The following is a 27,460-nucleotide window of genomic DNA, read 5'->3' as shown; positions in this document are numbered from 1 at the left end:
AAGAAATTAGGTAATACTCTGATCGTCCAGTAGGCTGTAGCAGAATTGTGCACTGGGGCTTGTAGTTTTTGATAGTCATTACTCTCAAAATAACTTATATTGAATGATAATGCATAGGTTGGGTTTATTACATTTTATTGATTTAGACTTTGTAAATAATAACTTCTTCAAATTATATAGGCGTATATAGTAAAGTTATTCAGTTGTAGGCTTATAGATCTACTTTTCTTTTTACAATAGGCTAAAACATGTAAAGGTAAAATATATATTTTTAAAACATGCATCCTATGAGAAATAATTTAGGAAACACAGTTGTTATTGTGGAGTGTAATGCAATCTCTGTAATTATCTACAAGAAGGCATGTGGACCCCGCGGAGCTTTCCATGGGTGAACAAGATGAGGCACATCTGGAAAGAACTTCCTGAATTTTTTTTTTTTTTTTGTAAAATTGAGTGGGTGAAGGAGCTTCTCTTTGTAGCAGTTATTCAAGACCATGTGCAGAGACCGGTGGATACTTAACCGGTGAGAATAATTGTGGCACTTTTTCCTGGTAAGTTAATTTATTTTATTACACATTGTTGAATGAAGAGTTTTGCTTTGACAGTGTGCGTTGTTGTGCATAGCTTGCATTGCTCTAAAGCTAGAATAGGAGACACACACCTTTTTAAGAACGTAATATTCATAAATGTTTTAAATGTCATAAATGTTTTAAAAATCATTATCATAATCTATGTGTGATGCATTGAGTAGATTGCTATAGGTTCATCTGAAATGTTTATTTATTTCATTTGTGCAATTGTTACATAAACCAATGTAAGGCTACTGTATTTCCTAGGTTGGATATCCCAAATGTAGTTGCCCATAATGAAAAAAAACAAACATATGATTTCCATGTAAAAGGTGTGCCACATGGCAGCAACTAGACTACTTAAGAGTCTACTTGGTGTTCCATTATCATAGTTCAGGTAGCCTGTGTGGTTATGAAGCCAGACTATGGTTGTATGGTTTTCTTTATGTGGTGGTAGCAGAGGCTGAGTGTAAAAATAACAGTTGGCACGGACTTCTTTGACACCTTTAATGACGGTTCACTTTTGTGAAGAACTTTTGTCTAATGAGGATTCCCTAGTTCTTCTATATGTTTTAAATCTCACATACAGTAGGCTACTAAGAACAAAGTCATCTTGTAAACTCCTGATTAAGCAATATCTGACTATCCATCTGTGTACATTTCATTCTTTTTTAGATTAGTTTGGATTAATTTAGAGAAAGTTGTCTCAAAAAGCATTAAAATGTGTGTGTATAACACTGAAAAGAGTCTGGAACCCCTAAAAGAAATGAACCCAATCCAAACTCTGTCACCATTTTTATGTTAATGTTGTATAAGAGAGGAAATTGGACAAGGACACAAAACACTTCACCTAATGGGTATTTTACAAACACTAAAAAACATTCCCAAGTCATTTATACTGACTCAGTCTTGGATAGTGATGCTTTCTACAGAGGATAACTTGCCCAGAAAATCTGTCTGCACCATATGTGAAAAGTCTGAACTCATACAGATACTAGTATTGCCATCTGACATCAATGGAGTGGCAGTATTTTCTCTGAAAATGGGCAGAAGAGTACAGTACAAAACTAGCTGAACTAGTTTTTGGTTGATTATCCAGCGCCAAACAGAACACAGCTTGTGATGTCACTTTTATTGATTGCTTATAGAGTAGTTTACATCTCAACTCTCTACTGTTTACTTACACATTACATCTAAAAAAGACAGAGGGTGAGGGAGATGGAGAGACATCAGTGTCGAGAGAGTTAGAATTTAAGCAAAAGAAATAGAGGGATAGAAAGATAGCCTCTAGGGAGAGACAGGCAAAAGCTTACTGAAAAATGCCACTAGGAAGGAAGCACCAATAGTCTTTTCAAAACCAGATCCACATGCGTGCTGAGCCATGTATGTCACAGAGAGAAACAGTACAGTATGAACTGTATACTACATTAGATATAACTGTATTAGCCAACACCTTGGGCTACAGTATGGTATACATTTACCATACTGATAAAGTGAGATAGAGAGTGACCAGTTACAAAAGTCACGACATACAATTATCATGTCTGTACTGTTCTGCAGTTGCAGTGTGTGGACTATCATACCGTGTAGCGTATGTGATCATCATGACATAAACATGATAACGTTGCAGGATCTTTATTTGCATCAGCAAATGTTTCAGTGGAAACAGGCTAGGGTGCAGGTAGGTAGGCTAGCGATTAAAGCATTGAGCCTGAGCCAGTAAACGAAATGTTGCTAGTTCAAATCCCTGAGCCGACAAGGTGAAAAATTGGTCCATGTGCCGTTGAGCAAGGCACTTAACCCTAATTGCTCCAGGGGCCTTGAACAATGGTGACCCTGGCTGTGGCTCAGGGGGAGTTGGGATATGCCAAAAAAACACTTCTCCAATTCACACGTGTATAAAACACACTTTTACATGTGTGAAATAGGACATTTTATATTATAAACCAGTTGGTCTCAACATTTATTTTTCTTGACTGTACCCCCAATAACATTTCACTCTGCCCGAAGTACTCCGTCTTTTGCCTCCTCATCTGCAACCAATCATTAGGCCTATGTTCTTATGACTCTTCCTAAGTACCTCCTGTGGATAGGCGAGGTACCCTGAGGGGTAATGGTAAACAACTCAGGCTCATGTGAAGCCCAATATTAAACTATTAATCTTGATTTGGAGGTATGTTTGTCAGAGGGGTTTTCCTGTTTTTAACAGCTGTATTGAGGACTGTGTCTATCTGAGAGGACTGCCAGATCTTGTTCGGGAGCACCTCTGGGAAGGATTTATGTCTGTGAAGACACCCTTCTGGATCCTCAACTGTGCACCAATGCCAAGGAATACGGCAGTCCCTCCCCCTCGCTTACTCTTTGTCTATTTGTCTTCGTGTCTGTCTGCCTTTGAATCTCACTGCTTTCTGCTTCTCTCTGTCTTTTCAGATGTGGCTGGAAGAAACATGAACAATGGCTCTTTTGAGGAAAAGTGAGTGACCACAGGATGTTGTAATACACGTTTTGACATCATTCCTTTTTTCATATATATTAAATGAGTAATAAAACATTGTTGCATGTAAATACTGGGCTTTGCTCCACACTTGTAATCGTGGTGGCTGTAAGCAGGGATCAGTGTAGCCATGGTAAAGCACAACCCCCCCCCAGATTCCTCTGGAGAATACTTTGCCTCAGCTGAGATGGAACGCTTCCAACACCTCCATAAATTATGTTTGAGACTCTCTCTCTGTGTGTGTGTGTGTTGCCAATCCCAAACTGTTCCTCAACACTGATGAGGTAACCAGGAAAGTGAGCCCGTAAAAGAGTCCCATTTCATCATCTCAGTCCTCTGTTGTTCACATTCAATACACGATGCAACCATTAAAGGATGTTTAATTAGTGTGCACAACAGTTGTGCCTTGTTCTACACCCTTATTTTCTACAGTCTATACTTTACTTATAAAGTTAACAGATGCCTTTACTCAAACACAAACAGTTGATATTTGGCACAGAGTTCAGCTGGCAGCCTGGTTCTTTACATTTTCCAGAAGTGAAGCAATATTTTAATGACTATTTAGTTATTGTTGAGGCAGACAGTTTAGGTAATCCAGGGGTGAATGTGTCAGCACAAGATTGATGCCACTCAGGTTGACTACAGCTGACACATGGTTGAGGTGTGTGGATAGGAAGAGAAGGACAAGTGTAACTATTTTATTAGTTAGAATTAGTCGTACCACCTAGAGGATAAGTCGTAAAAAATGTGAGGTTTTGATAGGGTACAGATGAGAGCCATGTGAGTATCTCAGTACTATGTGATCTGCCATGATTGGATATGAGGTGACAGTATTCTAGTTAAAACTGTGCTTAAGTTGAACTGATCCAGTTTGGAAGGACTTCTGCTTCAGTTCCCTTGCATCTGACTTTATTGAATGGTCCCTTTCTCTCTCTGCTGTGTCACAGTAAACCATATCCTGCTCATGATGCTGGTTCTCATAGTGTGTCTACTCCTGCACAGTAAGCTGTTCAGAGGCCCGTCTCGGCCCAAACTCAAACGCACAGGTAATTCCCCCCAGCTTCTTTAACAGGTCCCACTCTAAAGACACGCGGACCTGAGAGCCAGGTGCATGCCACGGCAAGAGAAGGAAACTAGGACTTGGCAGGACCGCCAAGAATAACAGTTGGCATGAGGCTATGAAGGCCTGTTGATTGAAAAATATGCATTTCCTTTGCCGCTTACGGTATAGCTTTTAGGGGGCAAATTACATTGAAATTGAAATAGTTGAATAGATAAAAAAAAATAGATTTCTAATGTTGGTATTTTATTAGGATCCCCATTAGCTGTTACAAAAGCAGCAGCTAGTCTTCCTTGGGTCCACACAAAACATGAAACACAATACAGAACATCATTAGACAAGAACACAACTACATACATTTTTTTTAAAGGCACACATAGCCTACATATCAATGCATAAACAAACTATCTAGGTCAAACTTGACCAAGCTCAAACTGGTTGAACTTCCCTCACAGAAACCAGGAAGGACCCAGAGCGTGCGCCCAAAGTTCCTGTAGAGAAGGCAGCGGAGGGAGGGGATGACATCCCAGTGGTCATCTGTGCTGCGGAGGAACGAATGGGCGGTGCCATGGCAACCATCAACAGCATCTATAGCAACACAGATGCCAGCGTGTTCTTCTATATTGTCACTCTTCGTGATGCCATCAAGCTGGCAAGGTATTTCACACTAATCCCTCCCCTTCCACTGTGTCACTGCTTGATATGTAGCAATTTCAGTTCCTAGTTCCAACCCAGGATGTTTTAATTGATTATCTGAATTGTTTCAATAAAGGCTTAGAAAAGGATAACTGAGAAATAACTGAGTGAGTTGAACGGTCATTATATTCATGTGTGTTTTCATAGACAGTACATAGAGAAGACCAAGCTGAAGGGAATCAAGTATAAGATTCTAGAGTTCAACCCCATGGTCCTGAAAGGGAAGGTGAAACCAGACTCCTCCCGACCAGACCTGCTGCATCCAGTGAGTACACACAAGCACCCACATAGGAACTAATTAGAACCTAACCACAGTCACTGTCCCTAAAGTCCCGGTTTTGATTGTTTTGCAGCTGAACTTTGTACGCTTTTACTTGCCGCTCCTTGATATCAGCCACCAGAGGGTGATCTACTTAGACGACGATGTCATTGTGCAAGGTACAGAAATGTGTCCTTTGCCATTCAGTCCAGTTTTGAGCTGGAGTTGAGATAAAATGGGTGCCTGGATTTTCAGTATTTACATTCACTAATGACAGGTGACATCAAGGACTTGTACCATACCAAGCTGGAGAAAGGCCATGCTGCTGCCTTCGCCACAGACTGTGACCTGCCCTCCACCCACGAGATGGTGCGCAGCGTGGGCATGCAGGTCAGTGTCATTGTTTTGCCATGAGAGTATGGTTTGCCAAAATAAGAGCAGAGGCACCTCTGTTACAATCAATCCTGGTGAAGGACAATATGTTTTACCCTACACCTAGCCTAGAAGATACTCTCTAATGCTCTTCTGAAATAACAACTTGACAAGCGGTCTCATAGATCTCAATGCTGAGTAAACTTTCCGTTTGTCTCCGATTCTGAATCCAAATCCTTCCCCATTGACCCTGTCTCCCAGACAACGTACATGGGCTTCCTGGACTACAGGAAACAGGAAGTGAGAGACCTGGGGATCAACCCCAGCGACTGCTCCTTCAACCCTGGGGTGTTTGTGGCCGACATTGGAGAGTGGAAGAAACAGAAGATCACCAAACAGCTGGAGAACTGGATGCAGGAGAACTTAAAGTGAGTAGAGAAGAATGTTTGACCTGTGATCAGATCTTTCCACATAACCCCTAAACCCAGAAACAATTAACCCTGCTGTCTATTATAATAATAAATAGATATGCCTATGAAAGCTTACTATTACTATTACGTTTGAATATCATGATTAGAGAAATTCAATAAAAATGTTCTACTTTGTGATTCTCTCCTCTCTTCCACTAGGAAAAACATATACAGCAGTGCCATGGCAGGGGGCGTGGCGACTCCTCCTATGCTGATCGTGTTCCATGACAAATACACAATCATCGATCCTCTGTGGCACGTCCGACACCTGGGTGAGATCACCTCATCTTGATGACATCACCACACCTCGTATATAGCACAGCAGAACCATGTATTGAGCTGTATGGCTCTGGTACACAGGCCTAGGTGTCATAATGTAGGATAGAGCCACTTCTGGAGGCTGATTTACTGTGTATTCCGTTTTCCTTTCCTACAGGCTGGAGCCCAGACGCCCGCTACCCTGAGACCTTCCTCCAGGGGGCACACCTGCTGCACTGGAACGGGCGCTTCAAGCCCTGGGACTACCCCTGTGTCCACCTGGACCTGTGGGAGAAGTGGTTCATCCCAGATCCCACCGGGAAATTCTTGTTGGTACGGCCCGAGGGCAAAATCTGAGGGGTGTTTAACAGATGGTTGTGTAGGGGGATGTCTGGCATTTCAGACTGTGAATGGAGGCTGTGAACAGTAAATATTGTGGAGGACTCTTTCTGATAATAAGTCCTATTGCTGTTTTCACAGCTTTTGAGATGGTGTTTCTTTGAAGGTTCCTATCAAAACATCTTCAAGAACTCCAAGCCAGACATGTACAGAAACAAGCTGTATCAAAAATGTATGTGGTTGTTGTGAGACGAGTGGGCAAATTGTATTGATTGTTTTGAAACGCAACAATGTGATCTGATCTTTAAAGCTTTTTCCTGAATAAAAAGCTGGAGATTTGACTGTGGAAAGTCTGAATTGGCTGACTACTGGCTAATAAAGAACAGAAATGATGACAGGTTTAAACAAGACACCACAGGTGAGAGATGACCTTTCCGGCAACATTTAATGTTCTCGTGACAGGAAGACAGCACTCCATAACCGGTTCGGTTAAATATTAACAAATTTACAATCATGTAGGAATGTAGAAAATAAACAAAAACAATCAGAAGATTCTAAAATCCAAACACCCACCCACTCCTTTTCAGCAGAGAAGATGGACCTAGTTCCAGTCAAAGCTCTGCCCCCCAGTTCACTCCCTCACCCTTCCCTCCCACCCCCTCGCTCAGGCCGTCTCACAGCTCATCTCTTCCTGTGGCTCCCTGGAAAGAGCAAAGTGAAAAACACATCCGTACATGAAGCAAAAAGGCTCATCACTATCCATTGTCTTACTAACATTACTAACGCCATTTTCCCCAGTTCTGTGCTCGACTCCCATCTTACCGAATCTTCATCTTCCTCATCTGCTTTAACCTCCTCCTCTGGCTCCTCCTCTGGCTCCTCCTCTGGCTCCTCCTCTGGCTCCTCCTCTGGCTGTGACAGGTAAGGAAGTTAAGATAAGCGAAGATATACCGGAAAAAGACGCAGATATACCTTAGCATCTCTGTGCCCATTCGCCTCATCCCAAAATCTGCTCTGCTATGTTAACTAGTAAATTCTTATATACAGAATCCAGCCATAATGTACTGCATTATAACACTTTGCATTGTCAGTGTTTATTATATTGGTAAAGTAGCAGTAAGTATTCAGATAATTTTTGCACGTGGGTGATCGTTCTATTGAGCGTACCTCTTCATTGAGGTCCACGTTCATGCTGAGTCGGAGCATGCGTTCTATTCTGTCTCCATAAGCTTTGGTGTCAGCCAGCTGGTAGCCTGACCGTAGTGTGGCCGTCTCAAACAGCACTACAGCCAGGTCCGAGGCAGTCTGGTCCTCTGCATTATCCTGAGGTCAGGAGGAGAATTTGATACGGTTCGGAACCTATGATTCATTTGCGTAAATTTGAAATGGAAGGGCGTATGCCCGGTAAAGTAATTTGTGTTGAATTCTAAATGGTACTCACATTTATTCTCTTCAACATTTCTTTAATCAGAGGGTGTTTGGGGTTGATCTCGAGTGTTTTCTTCTGGCTTGCATAATAACTGGACAACAGAAATAAAAGGGGTCAAACCATGGTAATAAGCAGAAACTATGTCAACACCCTCTAGGACTTGAGCCACTACGAGTTCTTGGGAGTGTCTTATCCCACAGAACATATACTGTACATTAGGTTAAAATGGTTTCACATGGCTCACTTTGTGGATATGTCTTTTCCGGTCTGGTAGGCCTGTGCCTTCATGAGCCTTTCCATGTTACCGGACCAGCCGTACTGGCTGGCTACCAGGGCACAGGGAGAGTTGGTCAGCCTCTGGGACAGCACAGCCTTCTCGATCTACAGACAGATCAAAGATTCAGCTTTTCAAGCTTTTTTGACACATGAGCAAACATTTTCAAACAGACAATAGTCAGATGGCATCTCCTCTATCTAATAACAATGCACATTCCCATTGAGGAGACCCCTAACCTTGTCCTTCAGGGCGCTGTCCTTCATCCAGGTGGTGAGAGGTTCATACTCCTTCTCCAGGCCCTCCCGCTTCTCCTTGGTCTTGTCACTCTCGTCAAACTTGACGCCCTCCTTGGCCACGTTCTGGAAGCGCTTGCCGTCAAACTCCGGTAGGGCCTGGATACAGTACTCATCCACGGGCTCTGTCAGGTAGATGACCTCATAACCCCTTTTCAACAGCTTCTCCACGAAAGGAGACGACTCGGCCTGATGGAAAAGATGGAGGGGAAATTAAGCTCAGGGCACGATACAGCAACCATTCGATGTAAGAAGGAGGCTATTATAATATTTTACAGATCCTGACTCTTCATTACAAGGTTTATAACTTTTGGGGCGGCAGGTAGCCTAGTGGTTAGAGCGTTGGGCCAGTAACAGAAAGGTTGCTGGATCGAATCCCCGAGCTGACGAGGTAGGCCGTCATTGTAAATAAGAACTTGTTCTTAACTGACTTGCCTAGTTAAATAAAAGGTTAAATTAAAAATAAAAACGAACTCTGCTATTATACTCTACATTTACAAACATACTCATTCTACTCAAAGGTCACCATTTTCGATCACAAAGCAGTGCTCTCATCCAGGCCCTCACCTCTTGTCTGCTGGTCCCGGCCATGAAGTAAATCTTGTCCTGCTTCTCCTTCATCCTCTCCACGTACTGTTCCAGGCTGGCCAGCACCGTGTCGCTGTTGGAGGTCTGGAAACGCAGCAGCTTGGCCAGACGGGTCCGGTTGGAGTGGTCCTCGATCACACCCAGCTTGATGTTGGTGCCAAACTCCTTCCAGAACTTCTCGTTGTACTGCTCCTCTGCGATCTTCTTGATCATGTCCAGGGTCTTGCGTACCAGCTTCTTGCGAATGACCTGGCCGAAGAGGTATGTTTAAGTATGCTGTTAGCAGAGTGGTTGAGTGAAGAGTGTTGACCCAGGTGGGTTTCCTTGTTTGATAGTGAATTGAAAGCAAGCCTCACCTTGAGAAGTTTGTGTTGCTGGAGAGTTTCTCTTGAGACGTTCAGAGGAAGGTCATCGGAGTCAACCTGATGGAACAGAAGAAATTTAAAGATGCAAAAATCGCTTTGTCATTTCCTGGTTGCTAAAATTCTAAATATTGTGTAGATAATTAAAGTACCATGTAAACTTCTGAGAAATATATTTCCATAGAGAAATATATTTTCCATAACCAAAAATATTGTAATTTCAGCTGTTTGAAGCTGGTATACAAAACCGAAAGACGTAAAAACATAGAAATAGCACACAAACCAGATCTACTGCTTCTTACACTTGATTTCAATGATAATTATAGATCTATAACTCAATTTTCTATGTGAATTTGTACAAATTGCAGCTTTAACATTCAATCAATCCTCAGTGGGTGCACTTAAATAGCCTGGGTACCAGTCTGATTAGCTAACATTTTACTCCTTTTACCCCCAGTCATATGCCAATGTTTAGCATAACAGGAGTGGAATGATGGCTAAACATACTGGTATCCAGACTTAACCCTAAGGAATAATACTTACCATTCCTTTCACAAAGTTCAAGTACTTAGGCATCATGTCATGGAAGTCATCAGTGATGTAAACTCTACGCACAAAGAGCTGAGAGAGATGGAAGATTGTTACTGACAGAAAACTTACATCAATACTGCACTGAGAACTGATTGTATGCCAATCCATAGTTGCTTTGTAACCAATCATTGCTGTGGTACCTTAATGAAGTCGTTCTTCTTAGAACCGTACTCGTCGAAGAGTCCCCGGGGAGCTGCGGCAGGCACAAAGAGGATGGACTTGAAGGTGACCTCCCCCTCTGCTGTGAAGTGGATGTGGGAGATGGGCTCGTCTGTGTCCTGCAAGAACAGAATAGAGTGGGAGGTTATTTACATAGACAACCTCCATCTGTCATTAAACCAGTTGCGCAACTGAACCTTTGCCTGACAAGACAACTGCAGTTCATGTCCAGTCAGACGAGTCATATCTGACCTAAGATCACCCATTGAGAACCGGTGTCTGCTAAATCTAAGTGGAAATATAGACCGTGTGACCACTAAATGGATTAGTGTCTGCTAGGAGAGCGAGTCTGAATAAACTGTTGACAGACACCCACCCTGGAGAAGGTCTTGTAGAAGGCCTTGTACTCATCCTCCTCCACCTCCTTGGCAGGCCTCTGCCAGATGGGCTTGATGTCATTCATCAGCTCCCAGTGCCACACAGTCTTCTCCACCTGAGGTGGGGGGGAATTAAAGGAGAAAGGACAGTCTTTAAAACTGAAAGATGCACTTCCATTGAGATTTGCTTCGATGGGATCCGTTGCTGCTACAGACAGTAGTTAGTCTTTAAAACAATGTTTTACCTTCTTTGTCTTTGGCTTGTCCTCCTCCTCTTCCTCCACCTCAACCTCATCGTGGTCTTCATCCTTATCTGCGTCTGTCTCATCAATAGGCTCCTCTGCAGTCTCAGTCTTGCTACTCCATACGTAGATGGGGAAGTTGATGAACTGGGAGTATTTCCTCACAAGGTTCTTGATGGTCTCCAGCTCCAAGTAGTCTGTTGCCTCCTCCTTCATCACCAAACTAGGGGAGAAAAAGAATGCACTGCAGTGAAGAGCCAGTCAGAGCTTAATGTTAGTCATTACAGTTGTGAACCTTTCAAACAACTAGATTCCTCTGGCTGCACCGCCTGAGCAAGACTATGGGCTTCTTGGCATTAAAAAAGGCACAGTAATAAAACAAATGTTCATTACAGTGAAATCCAAGTTGGAGCACTTATTAGTTCAGCTTTGGTTTGACATTTGTGTCTCTGCTTAATTTAGACAGTCTTTTGACTGAATTTTCCACAGCCAGTAATGCCAAAAAGGTCTGAACAAATGAGGCAATAACTACATCATAATATGTATTATTGTTACGAGGGTTTACGTTGCTAAACTACTAACCATATTCTACTTCCTCATAGACTAACAGAGCTGTCCATATCCAGCCTAAATGTGCCATAGTAAGTACAAATCATCCACCTACACTAATGCTAGATTGACTCTGAATGGTTGCTACTTGCTGACAGTTGCCTTGCTGACTCACGTGATGGTGGTGCCCCTGCCGAGGGTGTCCCCGCGGGGGTCCTCGATGACGGAGAACTCGTTGGAGTCAGACTCCCATATGTGCTGCGTGCCGTTGTTGTGCTTCGTGGTTACGATCACCTTGTCAGCCACCAAGAACGCTGAGTAGAAGCCCACGCCAAACTGACCAATCAGCTCAGAGGTTGACTGGCCCTCGGTCTGCATCTCTGTCATCTTGTTGAGGAACTCGCTGGTGCCGGATTTGGCGATGGTGCCGAGGTTCCTGACCAGGTCTTCTTTGGTCATGCCAATGCCGGTGTCGGTAATGTGAAGCATGTTCTTCTCCTTGTCAGACTGGAGGTGAGAAACAAACAGTGAAATGTTATATTGGGTTTTGGATTACTTTCCATTGAACTTGACAGACTTTGTTTTATTACTATTAAAGTCTCAAAGTATCTATGCACATTTAGAATAAAAGAAAAGCAAACCAAGTGTGTACAGTGTTTATTCATTTGCATGTACTCAAAGAGAAAGCGCACAATGTCCTGCAGCAGGTGTTGAAATTCTTGATGTCCCTTTTTGCCATGCAAAAACTGAGATGTAAATTTAGAGATGTTATCCTAACAACTCTCTCGGTCTCAGGTTTCACTCTAGATAGCCCAGTGAAGGGTTGCTAATTAGCCTACAGTCAGAGGACATGAAAGGGTGGGTCACACAGAAAGCTAACGCTTTTTTTTTTAAAGGTAACTTAACCTACCTTGATTTTCACTGTCAGCTCCTCGTTACCAGTAAGTGCCTCGTCATTGGTCAGGGACAGCAACCGGATCTTATCCAGAGCATCGGAAGCATTGGAGATCAGTTCCCTCAAGAAGATCTGGACACAGACAAAAAGAAAATGATAAGATTTTATTTATTTTTATTAAAACAATACACGAATGGCCACTCCCATCAGTGGGTGCTCTAGTCAGCGGGTGTGCTCGCCCCCACCCACCCCGAGACGCAGGCAGGGCGAAGCCCCATCCCCAAATTACATTCCTAACTGTCTCGACCCTTATTCAATTATTTTAAGTTACTTCACTGAACCTCTATCAGGTTTATATAATGATAGATAGCCAGAAGGACTCATTGTGAACTAATTTCTAATTAAACAAATGACTAAATATTGCTTAATGAGTGTAAAAAATCTAAATGTATTGTATTGCCCTATTATTTCTGTAAGTATAAAAGTTCAACGCTCCATTGTCTACACAGAGCACTAGAGCAGACACTAACCTCTTTGTTCTTGTACAGGGAGTTGATGATGAGCTTCATCATTCTGTTCACCTCGGCCTTGAAGACATGCTTTTCTGATTTTTCCCGAATTTCCTTTATCTGCGCTGCGTTCAGGCCATCAAGCTGGATAGCCTCCTCTTCCCTTGAAAAACAGAAGAGTAGTCAGAGATCAGCACAAACAAGGTAGATCGACTCAAGATTTCCCCAAAGGGAATATTTGTAGAGGCCTCATCTGTGTGACTGGTAATAGGGAAAATCCCTTATAAATGTTGTGTGTTGCTATCTAATGAACTGAAGAATGATCAGGTGTACTTCTACAGGCTTAATAGGAACGGGTGTCAAGACAAAAATGAAATAGTATATCAACAAATCTTAATAGGGGTTTTTATCTTTGACTGAAAAAAACAGGCCGAAAGGAGAGGGGGTAAAAGTGGTTTCCATGGTTCATGTCAGTATAAAGGGTTGTGTTTTGGAAAAGAGGGAGGAAGTAGAAGTCTATAATGGGATTCTCTTGTCACTAGTTAGTCTCAAGACTTACTGCATGACAGAACACTCTTCTTTACTGAAATATTTAAACACACTTACCTCTGGACGACCTCGTCATCTGTCCGGGAGCCGTCTCTACTTTTGCCCAAGTCCTCCTCCACTGTCCCATCAATGTCAACCTCATCCGCCGCTCTGACAGAACCTGTAGATAAAATTAAACAGAGCTGAGGGTTTAAACAAGAACTTGTACCCAGTAAAAATACAACTCCTTAATATTAACTTAAATTGACCCATGTCACGTGACAGAGCAACCACCGGGCCCATAAATTCACTACGGAGGGTCTAAGTTCATCTGGTAGCTAGTCTTCCCCTCTATCTGGAAGCATAACAGTCACACTACTACATCTCATTGACTCCTTCCATAGAGGTCATGACCCTTCTCCGTCTCAGAACAGACCGGTACTGTAATAAAATTGATAAGCTTCCAGAAAAAGTTCACCTTCACGGCTGATTAAGATTTGATACCTTTGCTGTTTCCATCTCTATACCCACATAGCAAACTGATTGCACTGTCCAAAGCAAACAGACTATTGTATGGGTAGTTGGCAGTGATGCAAAGTACTAAAGTAAAAATACTACTTAAGTAGTTTTTTGGGTAACTTCATACTTTTACTTCACTGCTTTCCTAAAGAAAGTGTACTTTTTACTCCATACATTTTCCCCCTTGACCCAAAAGTACTAGTTACATTTTAGCATGAGAGGAAAATGGTCTAATTCACACACATCCCTGATCATCCCTACTGCCTCTGATCTGGCGGACTCACTAAACACATGCTTTGTTTGTAAATTAGGGGTAGGATTGTTCCCCTGGAAAGCAGTAAATTTTAAAACAAACACGAAAACACGTCTGGTTTGCTTAATATAAGGAATTTGAAATTGACACTTTTGATACTTAAGTTTATTTAAAACCCAAATACTTTAAAACTTTTCCTCAAGTAGGATTTTACTGGGTGACGTTCACTTTTTCCTGAGTCATTTTCTATTAAGGTATCTTTACTTATACGCAAGTTGACAATTTTGTACTTTTTCCACCACTGGTAGTTAATTGTTGATAACTGGTACAATTGCAGTATAACTGTGTGGGATCAGGGTGTTTAGAATCCTGCTTCTGTTTGGTCGGTGTGGTGGAAGCAGAGGTGTTAGGTATGACATTAGTGTCAAGATGGACAAAAATGTAAAGTAAAAATCTGAATAACGTGCTCATAAAGCAAAACAACCACAACATCCAGATATGATGAATGAAAAAAAAAGAGAAGCATTAAACATAATGTTACAGTCTGGCTCCTCAGGATTCAGATGAGGGAAAAGTACCAGAAGCTGCAAATCAATGCCGTCTTCTACAATGTTACCCCATTTGACACACTCATCGGTCAACAAAACAATGCACTGCAATCAAAAAATTGCATTTTAGCACATTTACTGCTGATTATACTGCAATCATAAGAAAACGTCATGAAATGTCAAGTAACAGCAAAGAAGTTAAAATTACATTATGCAATTTATAACTCATACTTACTGAAAGCTAGAAGAGCACAAAAGAGGCCTATTGTCCACATTCGGTTCATTTTAATAGAAAAAAAATATCACTATAGTCCTAGTCCCGTATTTCACTATATTGTACTTTATTCCTACAACCCGGCATAGGTTTGAAATGGTGTGCGTCCGTGGTTGTAGACTCTTTTATCTGATCCACCTTTTAGAGGCGGTGGATTGATGAAGTGGACCTATACCTGCTCCCCACGCATAACAATAACCAATGGCGGAAGCTTTCGCCGCTTCAATCTTCCAATCGTAGTATTACATGTCCGATTGTACATGTTCAAAGCGTGGCTAGTTTCCATTGGCCGACTTACACGTTAAACAATGATTTTGTTATCATAAAAAGCGATAAACTCATGTCGGATACATTGCAGCACGTCATTGAAAATAGATTCATTCGTCAGCACTGTTGAAACATGGTTTTGTACATTTACAGTGTAACAATTTATGATAGGCTGATCCGGAAGCCCATTCGGTCACCTTGGCTACCACTGTTGCTATGGCTTGTCATTCACAACTTCTCAGCGAAGTATCAAGCTTACATTGACGTCGAGGCTGTACTTAAACGATATTGCCCCCAAGACTACCTAAAAAGATGCTTTTAGTTTGCCAAATGCATATATTTTGCAAGGAAAAAAGTCAACGATACAGATCAGATTTTATTTGTAACGTGAGCCATTTTAATCGGGATTTGGCAACCATCTCTGGGACAAACTCATGGCCACTAGTACAGGTATAAAAAATGTATGGAATTTTGTTTGTCAACTATTGTCCATTCGCACGTTGTGTCATACTGTTTGTGTGTGTGTGCATCTCTGCTATGATTTATGAAATGAGTCTATTTGGAATAGCTACTGTAATCATCTATTTCAAATGCCAGCATTCACTTGCTTGTGCAACTGTCACAGGTTGTAGACCTCAACACAACATATTTGGTGTGGAATAGACCCTCCCCTTTCTTTTTCATGTGATCAGAGTTTTTTTCTCATTCCTCACATTGACTCAGTTGCAGACACTACCAACCCACCTCTCAACTGCTAACAACATTCAGCTGCTCATCTACATTAATTTCAACTCCTTCTCCCTCATCTTCAGTCTCACAACAATTGACAGTTTCAACTCCTCCACCTGTAACTCTTCCAACTTCAACTGCACCTCTGGAATCCCTGATTCCACCGACTGGCACCATGATCAGTGGAGTGGTCCTGGCTCTCTGCTATCTTCTGGGCATAGCATAGCTGTGAGCAGCTGTTGGCATCTGTACAGATACAACTTGAGTATGAAACTGTTCTTGAGCCTGGTGTGTCAGATATTCTGAGCCTGCTAATATGCGTGCCGCTATTAGTCTTTGCAATACTCTTCAGCTGGGACTTGTGCAACAGTCCCTGCAAGCTCTTTGTGGTCGTTGCCTACTGCTGTACATTCTCCAGCCTGCTGACCATCCTGTTGATGAGTGGGATGGGGTGGGGTTTTACATCCGCCGCTATAAAACAGTGAAACATTCTGCTTTCTTTTGAAAGTCCAGGATGACTAGACTTGTGACCAGCATCATCATGACTTTTGTCATCGGTTCAATGCCATTCCAAGTTGTTATCATCCTAAACATGTCAGGACATTTGACCAAGTCTGAAAACCTGAAAAACTTCTCTACCAAGTTGTCTTTTGTTGTATTACTGACCTATGCCAACAGTTGCCTGATTCCATTTCTCTATGCCTTCGCTTCCGGTAACTTCTGCTGGAAGAATGGCCAGTCAGAAGACACCTTGATGCAGCTTCAAATGGGTCCTGTCAACAGTCCACCAAGCATGTAACACATCTGACACACTCAATTGTGGGGAAATATGCACTGTTCCCTGCATGTCATGAATTTGCTATTCATATTTACACCAATAATACCATGTACTTGCAAAACACTGTAGCTAGATATCTAGTTGATGATTATTCCTGATATGCTTGTTTTTCATTATTTTGTTCAGACAGGCACAGCAGGTCCCAGCTATGATGGCCTGAGATGGACCCACAAGAGGGAGGCCGGTCCACCGCCCCTCCTGCCACTGCTCCTCTCCAGCCCGTGCTGTGTTCCGTACTACCTGAGAACACGTGTTCCCCCACCTGGATGCTCTCTGCCAGGCCAGAGGCACCTGCTTCAGACCATTGGACACCCAGTGGGTTGACCGGGGGAGCCATCGTCCCTCCGACTTCCCTGACAATAATACCCCCCTCTCCTCCCAGCAGTTGAAGATCAGCCTAGACCTTATCACCCGCTCCTCCTCCTTCCTCTCCAGGCCGGAGCAGGACACCTCACCTCTCCCTGCTGCCGGTCCAGAACGAGAAGCCCTCTCTGGGGTGGAGAGGAACCTGCATGTTGCAGTGGAGGGAGGCTACACCTGGGTCCTCACAGGGAGGAACCAGAAGTGCTCCCTGACAGAGCTGCAGATCACCCAGGCAGCCCTGATGGGTGACACCAGACACGGCTTCTTCTACTTCAGGGACTACTCTTTCCATGGGGAAGAGGAGGATGAAGACAGGTACACAGATGAAGGTCAGAGGTTGTTGCTGAGCGTGTTCTCCAAACAGACAGAGGAGGAGAGACACAGAGCCAGGGAGGCAAAGAACAGGGTAGTGGACAGCCTGCAACCTGTAAGGTTCTTCAGAACGCTGCAGGATCTGGGGGACCTAGTGAAGAGGGACTGGAGGGGCCTCGTGGAACAGCTCTATGGGTCCCTGGACCAGCAGCCAACCTGTTCAGGTAAGTGAACCAGCTTTGAAAAGACAGCGAAGATGACTAACGTAGCTCAGTCCAGTTCATATTTATTGTGTTTTTCAGTGGTCTGCCTGATCTTCCAAGCCCTAAAGCAGTGCTTTCTCCCCTGCTCTTTAGGCCTCCTGGACTCCCTTGATAGATGTTATCACGAAAGTGCTGTCCAGGCTCTGTGTCGCTGGTTTGCCCTCTCCAACCAGACCACTGCTGTCATGGAGGAACTCAACACGTTTACTGCCTGTCTCACTCATTCTGACATGTCTCAGAGTCTAGCAACCTCAAGGAATTCAACCATTAAGTTAACAGGGTAAGAACTTTGGTGACCACACTAAGCTGGAATCAGTGATGAATTACTGTGAGATTTGCCATACTTAAAAGTAGATGCAGATAGATGGAGTTATGCATTCATAGTGTTCAGATATTGTTTTTGCAATGAAAAACATTTTTACTGTCCACCCTATTTCCTTTAGCCTTCAGTGACCATGACAAACATGATTCCGAGGGGTCTATTTTGCTGCTCTGTGGTGAAAGGGGTTGCTTCAGGAGTTCCCGGAAGAAGAATCCTAGAATCCTGGCCATCCCTCACCTCTGTGGAATCAGCAGCTCTAGTGTGGATATCAGATCTGTACTGAGAGACATCACCACTGAGCTACGCTTGGCCCATTATGGTAAACACTCCAGAGTGTAATTGCCTATGTCTGAGAGGGTTAGAAATGACTACAATGACATCAACATATGACACTTCTGTCATCTAACCCATCAATTCCAAATGTAACCCGTTATAGCACTGTTGTATACTTACATTCCCAATTTATTCAGAAATGTGTTTACACTCAATTACTTTTCCTGTGAATATAACCTTTACTGCTAGATAAGATGTATTTCTTTACTGACTTGAAAAAAATATATATATGTATTTACTTTGCGAGAAACAACACTGACCTGACCGAAGAAAGAAACAAGGTCCAACATTGTCATACCACTCGTCTGGTCTAGACTGGTGAGACAGACCGATGGTTCCCTCTCATCTCACTCTTCTAAGTAACTAGTGTGGTATTTAAAAAAATGTATATATACATTTGATTTATTCAGGGGAGCCTAATTTGAAACCAGGGTCTCATTCTCAATGGTGCCCTGAGAACAAACAATAAACAAATCAACATGATAATACAATGAAACAGCAAAAAAGAAACTACAAGATACACCAACCATGTCATACATGTAGATGCATTGAGGTTCAGTGACACACATGGCCATGGCATAAACAGACGGCCATAGACAAAGAGGCCATGGCATAAACAGACGGCCATAGACAAAGAGGCCATGGCATAAACAGACGGCCATAGACAAAGAGGCCAATAGTGCTTTTAGTATTTTTTTTAGTACAGCCCAAGAGGAAAACTTTTTAAATGAAAATTCCACAAAAAAACCCCAATATTTTGGTATTTGTTTCATTAGTGGACGCATCATACTGTGACACTTTCTATATTTTGAAAGTTCTATATCTTGAAAACTTGATTGCTGACATGCAAAACATTTTGGGACTATATAAACATTGGGCTAATGAAACAAATATCAAAATGTTGTTTTTGAGTGGTATTTCCCTTTAAGTCGTTGTTAAGGCTCCACATTTACTGTTATTGTGTCTCTGTACTAGGGCCCCAGGCTGAGTGGAGTGAGGGGTTGTTATTGTGTCTCTGTACTAGGGCCCCAGGCTGAGTGGAGTGAGGGGTTGTTATTGTGTCTCTGTACTAGGGCCCCAGGCTGAGTGGAGCGAGGGGTTGTTATTGTGTCTCTGTACTAGGGCCCCAGGCTGAGTGGAGCGAGGGGTTGTTATTGTGTCTCTGTACTAGGGCCCCAGGCTGAGTGGAGCGAGGGGTTGTTATTGTGTCTCTGTACTAGGGCCCCAGGCTGAGTGGAGCGAGGGGTTGTTATTGTGTCTCTGTACTAGGGCCCCAGGCTGAGTGGAGCGAGGGGTTGTTATTGTGTCTCTGTACTAGGGCCCCAGGCTGAGTGGAGCGAGGGGTTGTTATTGTGTCTCTGTACTAGGGCCCCAGGCTGAGTGGAGTGAGGGGTTGTTATTGTGTCTCTGTACTAGGGCCCCAGGCTGAGTGGAGTGAGGGGTTGTTATTGTGTCTCTGTACTAGGGCCCCAGGCTGAGTGGAGTGAGGGGTTGTTATTGTGTCTCTGTACTAGGGCCCCAGGCTGAGTGGAGTGAGGGGTTGCAGCACCATGTAAAGCCCAGGTCATGTTTAGGTTCAGGCCTTCTCTGCTGCGGCTGCTCTGGAACTCTGTGTTCTGGTTCTGTACGGACTGGACAGACTGACCGGGACCCTCGGGCTCTCAATGCAGGTGGTAATGCCTTACTTTGCCCAGACCACTACAAGTGGGGGTTCTTGTACAGTGTATTTTACATTGATAGCGTTCAAATAAATCAAGATGAAAAACAAAGCATATTACTTGATATAGTGAACATGAATTCCTAATGTTTATTCATTCATTGTCAGGTGAAGGACCTATGCTGGCTCCCTGACCCTCCAACACCGTACCCTGCCCTGCCAGGAGCCGCACAGGACCCTGCTGCAATTCCTCTTGGGAACCACTACCAGGCTGGGAATGGACCGCCTGCCGCTGTTCCTGGCGGTGGTGGCTAGCGAGCTGCAGATGTGCGGCATCCTGAGGGGAACGGAGGAGGAGGAGGAGGAGTTGATAGAAGAGTATGTAGAAGTGGATTCTATGGCAGAGCTATGAGCCAAGGTGATTCAGCGCTGGATCAATGACTATGGCGGAGTCATTGAGGGTATGGCCAGGAGGAGCGCTGGATTGACTATGGCGGAGTCATTGAGGGTATGGCCAGTCCAGCCAGCGCTATGATCAAGGTGATTAGCGCTGGATCATTGAGGGTATGGCCAGTCCAGCCAGCGCTGGATCAATGACTATGGCGGAGTCATTGAGGGTACGGCCAGTCCAGCCAGCGCTGGATCAATGACTATGGCGGGGTCGGCCAGTCCAGCCAAAGGAACAGGAGGGCCTACCTCTCAGGTGTCCAACATAGGTGGGATCATCTTTACCCTCTCTAGTTATTCAGTTGTGATTATTTTTTTTAAAGTGCCATACAGCAAGAATAACCACTAATGTTTTCTCAATAAAGGTGAAGAATTAACATGGTTAGTTATGGCACTCTGATGAATTGTTGCATCTAACCTTTACTGCCTCCTTCTCTCCAGATCTCAGAGACTGGATATGGGACGCTCTCTGCCTCGTTCACCTCTCCCATGCTGGGCTGACTGAGGAGCAGGTCCTGGTCCTGCTGGAGGTTCTTGGTTACCCTGGGTACCTACGGGTTCTACCTCTGGAGTGAGCCCGGTTCCGCACTGCTGCTGGGCCCTGGGTACAGGAGAGACCCAATGGAACACTGAGCCTCACCCATCAATCACTGGGCCAAGCTATGGACCTCCTCCTGCTGAGTGAGTGAGTGGCAGACGGGAGTGGAAGTTACAATCATAGAAATAGAAAGCATAGAATGGACATTCTACAATGGCCTTCATTTGTTGGTCTTTCCAATATGGTGGTGATTTTTACTTGGTTGATCATCTTTGTCTAACAATGAAAGTAGAGTATCTGCATGTAAGTGGAGCTCTTGGAGTCCAACTGACCAATCATTTCATTTCCACTTCTCCTTAGACTTCTATTTTTAGATCTGTGGGGCTCTGTCCCTGTAAAAGTTCAGGAGGCTTGAGGAGGACCAGACAGGGCTACCATCTCAGCCTGGCCCAGTTCTTCCAGAGGCAGGGCAGGGAGCTCTGTAGTTGGCCTCAGATCCTGGAGGAACTCCCCTGGCACCTGAAGCAGAGTGAGGCCTGGAGGGAGCTACACACCTTCTTCATAGAGCCACAGTAAGAGCATGGATATACACTTCACACATAAGGACACTAGGGGCACACAGTTACTGTTGGGTAAAATAGTTTAGCCGCAGATGAACTGTCATCATATATTTAACCTAACACTTAAACTGGGTGAGCCTTTATATCGGTTTACAGATTCGCATGTTTAACCATAATTTGTTTACATAACGGTATCCACTTACTATCTGACCCGAGGACTGTAGAGCACCTGTCTATAACTTGGAGACAGTCTCCTCAGCTGAGAATGGATGTTGTCAGGTACTGGACTCTCCTGATCCTCAGAGGTTATGACCCCTACACCTCGTACCAGAGCCTGCTGGGTAAGGGAATCCACCCTCGATCTCTCATCCAATCAGGGCGATGAGCATTCCCTCCTGCTACATATACAGGTAAATGCATCATGGTTACACATCTCAACACGCATTCAGCGTTGAATGTCACAAAACTGTAGAGATAGCGTCCTTAAATAATGTAGCTATTATCTCCATTAAAACCAGAGCAGAGAGAGGTACAGAGCAACAGGGCCTTCATGACTGAGGCCCAAAGTGACAGCAACGGTTATTATTCTTCACTGATAACAAATTGACTGTTGATGATGTCTTTAGTGATCTGTTACCAGTCATCATCAGTGATCCTATGTGACCAGTGATTATGACTGTTCTTGTTTTTTTGTTCCCCACCTGTAGAAGATGGTTGTCAGTGGGATCCAGGTGTGAAAGGGAGAGTGGAGTTGTTGGTCTCTGAGTTGCTGCTCTGTCTGAACAGGAAGGGGGGAAACAGAGCAGATCCCACTGCAGGCTGAGAACAACCTCACACAGGTTAGTTAGACCCACCACTCACTCTTAAAGGGAAACTGTATCTTCTTTCATTAGTCCGCTGTCGATACCGGCTACATCATCATGATGATGCAAAATAAAACTTAACTGCTGACATTCAAAGTATTTCGGCACTATATCAACAGTGGACTAATTAAAAAAATAGCAAAAGATAGTTGGAGTGGATTTTCCCTTTAAATCCTAGCCACTATGCTAAGACTTTGCTGTAACACTGTAATTGTTCTAGTAATACCATGTTATGTTCTTAGTGTGTAGTCTTTCACTCTGTTATGAAAGGCTTTCATACAGCCTGCTGAAATGATCACTCTATGTATTTAATGTTTCGCCCCTATCAGGTCAGTTGCTTTGTGTGCTCTGCCAGCTGCTGTTTGCAGACGTCCGAACCATCGAGGCCTCTCAGATACTCAATGGCATCATCAATATGGGACACCTCAAACTCCACCTGTGTACTGACGCCACTGTATCACTGCTCTGTGGGATACACAGGTGTGTATTAAATAGAATAAATAGGGATAGTCTCATGTGTGACGTTTCTGTACTTCATAGGTTCAGCTACAGGTGTTTCTATGTCTTTTTCTGTTGTTAGACCTAAACCCATGTGAATGACTTTTGATACTGTATGTCTCAATTTAGGCAAGCTAAGATTAATGGGATGCAGACTCAGCCTGCAAGACCCACATGGAGCTGAGAAGCACCTCCAGGTTGCCTTGGAAGACCAGGAGGCGCTGGTATGGTAGAGAGCACCCTCTAGTGGTGGAGGTGGAGGAGTGCCTGGCAGACATCTTGGCCGACACCTGCGCTGACACAGCAGGGTGAGACTACCTCTCTTCTAGTGTTTTTCTGGTTCTTCTTCTCCTCTTATTCGTCATTAATTGTGTCCTCCATCGTCTCCTCAGTAGTTTCTTCTCTTCTCCCTCTTCTCTCTCTTCCTCCTCCCCCCATCCCCTCCTCAGTAGTTTACTCAGTCAGTCACAGTATATGAATGTTACAGTGTGGTGAAGATGTGACGTGTTCAGGTTGAGGCAGAGGCTAGCAGTGGAGCTGTATCGACACACGGTGCACGTCAAAGACCAGGACATGAAGCTTTGTCCCCCCACATCGCCGTGTCTTCAGGCGAAGGGATGCAGCCTCGCACGCACCTTGGTCAAACTTGGTAATTACTTCATTTTTTTCAAACAAATGCACCACAACTCTCAATCATTCTTACACTTTTTTTTAGACTGTTAGCAACTACGCAGAGTGTAATATGTTTAGCTTGTGTGTGTCATGGCAGGCAGGCAGATATTTCATGGCTCTGGTAATACAGAGAGTAGAGAGGCTGTTGAACTGCTGCAGAGAGCTCTGGACTTGTACATCTGCTTCCTGGGGTCTGATCACACACTGACCAGAGACTTACAACAGTAAGCCTTCTTTAGCTCCTACACAATTTAAAATGCTAACATTTCCTTCTTGCATTGTCATTGGATCTAACGGAGTTGACCTTTGTGCTTTTAGGGTTTTAAACACAGAATCCAGGAGACCTCTGACCACTTGGGTCTTCAGTTCCAGAACCCTCTCCCACCTCTCCACTAGGAGACTAAGCAGTGGGACCAGACCCAACACAGCCGCACCCCTCCACTCCCACCTGGCCTGGTACAGGGGCACCACACACACCCCTCTGGACCTCTCCGGAAAGAGATTCCTGTCAGCCCCGTCCAACAAGTTCCGCAATACACAGCCAGAACTGAAACCAGAACTAGTGGAGTACCTGAACTACATCAACAGACATAACCAACTGTCTTCTTCTCCCAGGCCCTGGTCTGCCTTCCAGACCACAGTGTTTGGGCCAGAGAGTGACATCAGAAACCTGATCTCAGAACTCAAACCCAGTCCTTCTTCAGCACCGGGCTTTCGTTCCATAGACAGGACCCAAATGCTGCATAGAGCAGGCTGGTGCCACCTACCAGGCAGGTACGTGCTGGAGGAACAGACAGTAACAGCTTTGAACAGAGAGATTGGATCCCCTTTGCACACACAGAGATGCACACCGCTGGTCAGACAGACAGGCCAGGGACAGGGAGGAGAACAGAGCTGGTCAGGCAGACAGGCCAGGGACAGGGAGGAGAACAGAGCTGGAGAGACAGACAGGCCTGGGACAGGGAGGGGAACAGAGCTGGAGAGACAGACAGGCCAGGGACAGGGAGGAGAACAGAGCTGGTCAGACAGACAGGCCAGGGACAGGGAGGGGAACAGAGCTGGAGAGACAGACAGGCCATGGACAGGGAGGAGAACAGAGCTGGAGAGACAGACAGGCCAGGGACAGGGAGGGGAACAGAGCTGGTCAGGCAGACAGGCCAGGGACAGGGAGAAGAACAGAGCTGGTCAGACAGACAGGCCAGGGACAGGGAGGGGAACAGAGCTGGAGAGACAGACAGGCCAGGGACAGGGAGGGGAACAGAGCTGGTCAGACAGACAGGCCAGGGACAGGGAGGGGAACAGAGCTGGAGAGACAGACAGGCCAGGGACAGGGAGGGGAACAGAGCTGGTCAGGCAGACAGGCCAGGGACAGGGAGGAGAACAGAGCTGGTCAGACAGACGGGACAGGGAGGGGAACAGAGCTGGAGAGACAGACAGACCAGGGACAGGGAGGAGAACAGAGCTGGAGAGACAGACAGGCCAGGGACAGGGAGGGGAACAGAGCTGGAGAGACAGACAGGCCAGGGACAGGGAGGGGAACAGAGCTGGAGAGACAGTGTCTTATTCCGCCAGGAGGCACTAGAGAGAAGAGAAAGATCTAGAGAAGACTGCTCTCATGGTGACCACTGAACTGTGTTTATTTTTTTACCACTTTTGATACCAATCAGCTGTTTTTATTTTTTCCATACAATTTAAAATAGAATTGTTGCATGTTTACATGGAGTGAAATGACCCCTATTTTGTACAGAAACTAAATGATTTGACTTCATGTTGTCAAATGAATCAACCCTTTTTAGTTTTCTGTAGGGTTGCATCGAAATATTGTTTAAATGTTTTGTAAGATGGTTAAGCTCCTCATCCTGGAGTGCAACAACATTGACCTTTTGTCTCAGAAGGCAATACTTATAGTATTTCTAGTCAAGTGGGTGATGTAATCAACCATTGTAAGCACTAGTAAACGATGTGAGGGAAAGCATTAATTGAGCAACATGTTACAGATGCTGTGAAGTTGGACTAAGCCAGTTTGGACCTTACCATGTAATGTAGAGTTTGGGTCATAAGTTCAAAGGTCTGTATGTTTGTATATATATATGTGTGTGTGTGTGTCTATGTTTGTGTAGAATTGAGTGTGTGTGTGTCACAGGAGGTTGGTGTCACCTTAATAGGGGAGGACGGGATCGTGGTGGTGGCTGAAGCGGAATTAGTGGAATGGTATCTATTCTGCCCTTTGAGTTGCGTTCCCATGCAAAACTAGACAGATAGCTAACAACTAAGTCTTCAATAAAACTCCCAAGGCGTGACTTTTCTTGAATGAATATATTGAAAACGTTTATGTTGTGAAACTGCAAAATACAGAAAAGAATATACTTTAGTATTCAATTCACACCGACAGTAGCTGTACATTATACATTTGAAGTTGCATAAATACAAAGCACGCGCTAAGGTACCATGCATCTGGCATGATGCCAAACCATATAGCTAATTGTTACTCATATGGTAATTGGCTCCTTTCATTACTCTAATAGTGTACAACCATTTATGTAGAATAACAAAGCATATTACACTAGGAACAGTAACAAACTACAGTATTGTATATTTTACAATTCGTTTGCATGACGCACGAGCAAAGTAATACAGCTAACGACATACATGAAAAGCATTGCAATTTGTGAGTAAATGCAACCAACATTGACATGTAAGCAACTCTATCAATAACAAGATTATAATCATTAGCTAAATGCTTGAATTGAACTTACAAACAAATGTTTTCCAAGGCTGAAGCGTGACAAGAAATAACTACATTGAAAGACCTGCACCGTAGCGTTGTTTGTAGCTGCTTCTATGCGTGCGGAACAAATTCTCTACTTCCTGTTTGCGTTGTCTTTCTAAGTACCAGAAGCATCCAATAGGGGGCAAATAACACCATTGCACACAATGAAAATCCAATTGAACCCTTGTAATAAAATAATCTGTTACCTTCTAACAGGATGGCAGCACAGTATCAAATACATCAATACGCCCGGAATGGTTCATGCTGCGGGCGGGCAGACGACTTCAGGATGAAAATGTTGTTTTAGTCCAGCCAGCAGAGGCTCATGTTACACAGCCGGCTTGCGCACCTGCTACAGTGGTGGCAAAAACAATGATCCGATGTGATTGAGTTTGTGGCCCTTTATGTGATGAATGATAAAATGATCAAATCCTATAGGAGTCCAATAAAACTGGTTCCAAAATCGGATAGGATTTGTATATTAGTATCTTGTATTGGAATCCTATAGGATAGAATGGTAAAGAGTCCAATAGGACTGGTACCAAAATCTGATAGGATTGTTCTGTTGGTTTCTTGTAGATTAAATCCTATAGGATATAATCCCATAGGAGTCCAATAGGACTAGTTCCAAAATCTGATAGGATTGTTCTGTTGGTTTCTTGTAGATTAAATCCTATAGGATATAATCCCATAGGAGTCCAATAGGACTAGTTCCAAATTCTGATAGGATTTTTCTATTGGTCATACTGCAAATGAACTTGCAACCTTGAATCCGTCCCATATTGTGGTGGTGTTGAATAGGTTGAGAGGTGTGAGTAGGTAAATATATAGAGATTGTGCTCCGGTTAAAGGCCTTCCCACACTGTACGTCAGATTCAGTCTATTACGATTATTACATGTCACACTGTGTGATGTTACCAAATTAAAATCATAATATCAACTTGGCCAGATTGTACGATTTGCTTCAGTTCTGTCGAGAAAGTCTGCGATGGCTAAAATTGCAGAAAGGCTATGACAATGTTCTGGCAGTATGAGTGTTTGGCTGAAAATCTCCCTCCTGACAGAATTCTCCTCCACGCACGTACTCAATTCTTCATTGCTGAGACTTCCTTGCTAGT

The 27,460-nt window shown here is 43.9% G+C and overlaps 2 protein-coding genes and 1 pseudogene across 3 annotated transcripts; 2 read left to right on the top strand and 1 right to left on the bottom strand.

Moving 5' to 3' along the window:
- The first annotated feature begins 374 nt into the window (after positions 1–374).
- Positions 375–7,691, top strand: LOC139378599 (glycosyltransferase 8 domain containing 2). The gene is made up of 10 exons (XM_071120915.1): positions 375–551; positions 3,000–3,042; positions 4,011–4,109; positions 4,579–4,780; positions 4,967–5,084; positions 5,173–5,257; positions 5,356–5,468; positions 5,712–5,878; positions 6,080–6,192; positions 6,357–7,691. Exons 2-10 carry the CDS (start codon positions 3,024–3,026, stop codon positions 6,533–6,535), a joined length of 1,095 nt encoding a protein of 364 aa, XP_070977016.1. The 5' UTR covers positions 375–551; positions 3,000–3,023; the 3' UTR covers positions 6,536–7,691.
- On the bottom strand, positions 6,917–15,057 carry LOC139378598 (endoplasmin-like). Of its 2 annotated transcripts, none has more exons than XM_071120913.1 (17): positions 14,872–15,057; positions 13,395–13,497; positions 12,810–12,951; positions 12,295–12,411; positions 11,560–11,891; positions 10,839–11,058; positions 10,593–10,709; positions 10,198–10,335; positions 10,010–10,087; positions 9,461–9,526; positions 9,084–9,353; positions 8,460–8,705; positions 8,191–8,327; positions 7,959–8,037; positions 7,685–7,840; positions 7,340–7,429; positions 6,917–7,218 (listed from the first exon to the last, which is right to left on the bottom strand). In XM_071120913.1, the coding sequence occupies exons 1-17, from the start codon at positions 14,918–14,920 to the stop codon at positions 7,192–7,194; spliced, it is 2,367 nt and encodes a 788-aa protein (XP_070977014.1). In that variant the 5' UTR covers positions 14,921–15,057; the 3' UTR covers positions 6,917–7,191. The 2 variants fall into 2 exon arrangements, with proteins under 2 accessions (XP_070977014.1, XP_070977015.1); XM_071120914.1 differs by having other exon boundaries at positions 7,340–7,405.
- A 1,441-nt stretch (positions 15,058–16,498) lies between these two features.
- On the top strand, positions 16,499–26,481 carry LOC139379606 (tetratricopeptide repeat protein 41-like; annotated as a pseudogene).
- Positions 26,482–27,460: the final 979 nt, after the last annotated feature.

The sequence above is a fragment of the Oncorhynchus clarkii genome, chromosome 21, assembly GCF_045791955.1.
Source record: "Oncorhynchus clarkii lewisi isolate Uvic-CL-2024 chromosome 21, UVic_Ocla_1.0, whole genome shotgun sequence".
Taxonomy (NCBI): domain Eukaryota; kingdom Metazoa; phylum Chordata; class Actinopteri; order Salmoniformes; family Salmonidae; genus Oncorhynchus; species Oncorhynchus clarkii.
Note: the sequence above shows the minus strand (reverse complement) of the source record. Positions and strands in the feature narration are given on the sequence as shown.

Coding starts and splice junctions, on each gene's coding strand:
- LOC139378598 (XM_071120913.1), bottom strand. CDS start 14,920: ATGAACCGAATGTGGACAATAGGCCTCTTTTGTGCTCTTCTAGCTTTC. Junction 13,498..14,871: donor TTGTGCTCTTCTAGCTTTCA/GTAAGTATGAGT, acceptor TTTTATCTACAG/GTTCTGTCAGAGCGGCGGAT. Junction 10,710..10,838: donor ACAAGCCAAAGACAAAGAAG/GTAAAACATTGT, acceptor CCCCCACCTCAG/GTGGAGAAGACTGTGTGGCA.
- LOC139378599 (XM_071120915.1), top strand. Junction 5,085..5,172: donor GACCAGACCTGCTGCATCCA/GTGAGTACACAC, acceptor ATTGTTTTGCAG/CTGAACTTTGTACGCTTTTA. Junction 5,258..5,355: donor CGACGATGTCATTGTGCAAG/GTACAGAAATGT, acceptor CACTAATGACAG/GTGACATCAAGGACTTGTAC.